This window comes from Trachypithecus francoisi, unplaced genomic scaffold (genome assembly GCF_009764315.1).
Source record: "Trachypithecus francoisi isolate TF-2019V2 unplaced genomic scaffold, Tfra_2.0 Lachesis_group15, whole genome shotgun sequence".
Taxonomy (NCBI): Eukaryota; Metazoa; Chordata; class Mammalia; order Primates; family Cercopithecidae; genus Trachypithecus; species Trachypithecus francoisi.
The window spans coordinates 55,870,627-55,874,038 of record NW_022681460.1 but is presented as its reverse complement, the minus strand read 5'-3'; the positions used below and the strand labels follow the sequence as shown (position 1 = coordinate 55,874,038).

General features: G+C 46.9%; 1 protein-coding gene across 1 annotated transcript; it reads left to right on the top strand.

The window, feature by feature from the left end:
• Positions 1-682: 682 nt before the first annotated feature.
• LOC117097220 (non-POU domain-containing octamer-binding protein-like) lies at positions 683-3,196 on the top strand. The gene has a single exon (XM_033234907.1). It carries the CDS (start codon positions 724-726, stop codon positions 2,110-2,112), a length of 1,389 nt encoding a protein of 462 aa, XP_033090798.1. The 5' UTR covers positions 683-723; the 3' UTR covers positions 2,113-3,196.
• The last annotated feature ends 216 nt before the right edge of the window (positions 3,197-3,412 follow it).

The window sequence follows — 3,412 nt, the reverse complement described above, 5'->3', positions numbered from 1 at the left end:
GCGCCCGGCCGAACCCAGTTTTGTTCTAAATATAGTTACGGAGTTTGTGTATACAAGTTCAGTGTGCTGTCTTGGTTTTATTGGAGCAGTCTCAGGTCTATAGCATATCTAAAGCAATCAGTAATCACATTTGGATGTTGTGTTAGAACACGTGGTTATGATATGGTTTCATGTAATGACCTCCAAAAATAGCATAACACTCATGATGACTGTAAATTATTAATCAAGTCAATGTGGACTGGGAAGCACAGGCCCCAGAAGCAGCTGACCTAGCAGGTTTTATTCCAGAAGATAGCACCCTAATTATCCTGGAGCCATAACAAAAGCCATAAAAAACCCTCTGTACAGGCTCATTCAGGGAGCCCAGAGTGATTCAGGGGATTATTTTGCAACCAATAAAAGCCTAACATTGACAAAAGTGAGAAGCCACAGTGGAAATACTGTGATGATGTAGACTGCTTCTCGACTTCGGCTGGACCTTCAGGCCACCTGGGGCACTAGTATTTAAACAAACACACAAAAAATCCTCAAGGTATTCCAATATGCAGCCATGGTTGAGAACCACTTTTACAACCTCAATCATCATTGCATTTGCTTCACTTTCACTTCGGACATGATAGAGAAACTGGTACCCGACTTGCCCTCTGCTAAAAACAACGATAAAAATAGACAGAATAGTCGCCGTTACTCCGAGGAGAGACCAGTTGGTAGAGGGGTGCAAAAATGCAGAGTAATAAAACTTTTAACTTGGAGAAGCAAAACCATACTCCAAGAAAGCATCATCAACACCACCACCAGCAGCAACACCACCAGCAGCAGCAGCAGCCGCCACCACCACCAATACCTGCAAATGGGCAACAGGCCAGCAGCCAAAATGAAGGCTTGACTATTGACCTGAAGAATTTTAGAAAACCAGGAGAGAAGACCTTCACCCAACGAAGCCGTCTTTTTGTGGGAAATCTTCCTCCCGACATCACCGAGGAAGAAATGAGGAAACTATTTGAGAAATATGGAAAGGCGGGCGAAGTCTTCATTCATAAGGATAAAGGATTTGGCTTTATCCGCTTGGAAACACGAACCCTAGCGGAGATTGCCAAAGTGGAGCTGGACAATGTGCCACTCCGTGGAAAGCAGCTGCGTGTGCGCTTTGCCTGCCATAGTGCATCCCTTACAGTTCGAAACCTTCCTCAGTATGTGTCAAACGAACTGCTGGAAGAAGCCTTTTCTGTGTTTGGCCAGGTAGAGAGGGCTGTAGGCATTGTGGATGATCGAGGAAGGCCCTCAGGAAAAGGCATTGTTGAGTTCTCAGGGAAGCCAGCTGCTCGGAAAGCTCTGGACAGATGCAGTGAAGGCTCCTTCCTGCTAACCACATTTCCTCGTCCTGTGACTGTGGAGCCCATGGACCAGTTAGATGATGAAGAGGGACTTCCAGAGAAGCTGGTTATAAAAAACCAGCAGTTTCACAAGGAACGAGAGCAGCCACCCAGATTTGCACAGCCTGGCTCCTTTGAGTATGAGTATGCCATGCGCTGGAAGGCACTCATTGAGATGGAGAAGCAGCAGCAGGACCAAGTGGACCGCAACATCAAGGAGGCTCGTGAGAAGCTGGAGATGGAAATGGAGGCTGCACGCCATGAGCACCAGGTCATGCTAATGAGACAGGATTTGCTGAGGCGCCAAGAAGAACTTCGGAGGATGGAAGAGCTGCACAACCAAGAGGTGCAAAAACGAAAGCAACTGGAGCGCAGGCAGGAGGAAGAGCGCAGGCGCCGTGAAGAAGAGATGCGGCGGCAGCAGGAAGGATTCAAGGGAACCTTCCCTGATGCGAGAGAGCAGGAGATTCGCATGCGTCAGATGGCTATGGGAGGTGCTATGGGCATAAACAACAGAGGTGCCATGCCCCCTGCTCCTGTGCCAGCTGGTACCCCAGCTCCTCCAGGACCTGCCACTATGATGCCGGATGGAACTTTGGGATTGACCCCACCAACAACTGAACGCTTTGGTCAGGCTGCTACAATGGAAGGAATTGGGGCAATTGGTGGAACTCCTCCTGCATTCAACCGTGCAGCTCCTGGAGCTGAATTTGCTCCAAACAAACGTCGCCGATATTAATAAGTTGCAGTGTCTAGTTTCTCAAAACCCTTAAAAGAAGGACCCTTTTTGGACTAGCCAGAATTCTACCCTGGAAAAGTGTTAGGGATTCCTTCCAATAGTTAGATCTGCCCTGCCTGTACTACTCTAGGGAGTATGCTGGAGGCAGAGGGCAAGGGAGGGGTGGTATTAAACAAGTCAATTCTGTGTGATATATTGTTTAATCAATTCTGTGTGGTGCATTCCTGAAGTCTCAAATGTGATTGTTGAGGGCCTGGGGAAACCATGGCAAAGTGGATCCAATTAGAGCCCATTAATCTTGATCATTCCGTTTTTTTTGTCCATCTTGTTTCATTTCCTTGCCCTGCTCCCAAGACGGAGTCTCACTCTGTCACCCATGTTGGACTGTACTGGCACGATCTCAGCTCACTGCAACCTCTGCCTCCCAGGTTCAAGCTTGTCCAGGCTGATCTTGAACTCCTGACCTCATGATCCATCCACCTCGGCCTCCCAAAATGCTGGGATTACAGGGGTGAGCCACAGTGCCCATCCTTACTTTCTTATCTTTACACTCACCTAGTCCCAGAGAAACTGCCACATACACCACAAAAACCAAACATCCCCCAGTGACCTTAGCCCCATTGCTCCATTCACTCCCAGGTGAGAATTCAGGCAAACGTCCACAAAGGTCACAGGCAATGTGCATACGGTTCTGTTATATCCCATATATTACCCCTTCATGTCCTAAAGAAGACATTTTCTCTTAGAGATTTTCATTTTAGTATATCTTTAAAAAAAAAAAAAATCTTGTGTTAACTTGCCTCCATCTTTTTCTTGGGTGAGGACACCCAGGAATGACCCTTTTGTGTCTATGATGTTGCTGTTCACAGCTTTTCTTGATAGGCCTAGTACAATCTTGGGGACAGGGTTGCTGTATACTGAAGGTCTGACAGTAGCTCTTAGACTCGCCTATTTTAGGTAGTCACGCTGTGCATTTTTTTTCATTGGTGTACTGTGTTTGATTTGTCTCTGATATATTTGGAGTTTTTCTGAGAAATGGAGCAGTAATGCAGCATCAACCTATTAAAATACATTTTAAGCCTTTAAAAAAAATAGAATATATGCATCAACTGTTTTGGGGCACTGAGTAACAGGCAGTGCTGGACTGGGATCATGAGATATGGGAAACACAAGATGAGCCCCAGGATCCCCTGGCTTTCTGCCTGCTCTGGCACAGGGAAGTGACATCCAAGCTGAGCAGTGACTTTACTAAGATGAGGAGGCAGAAATTGGGGTTTGGGGCTGCTGAAGGAGCTGAAGT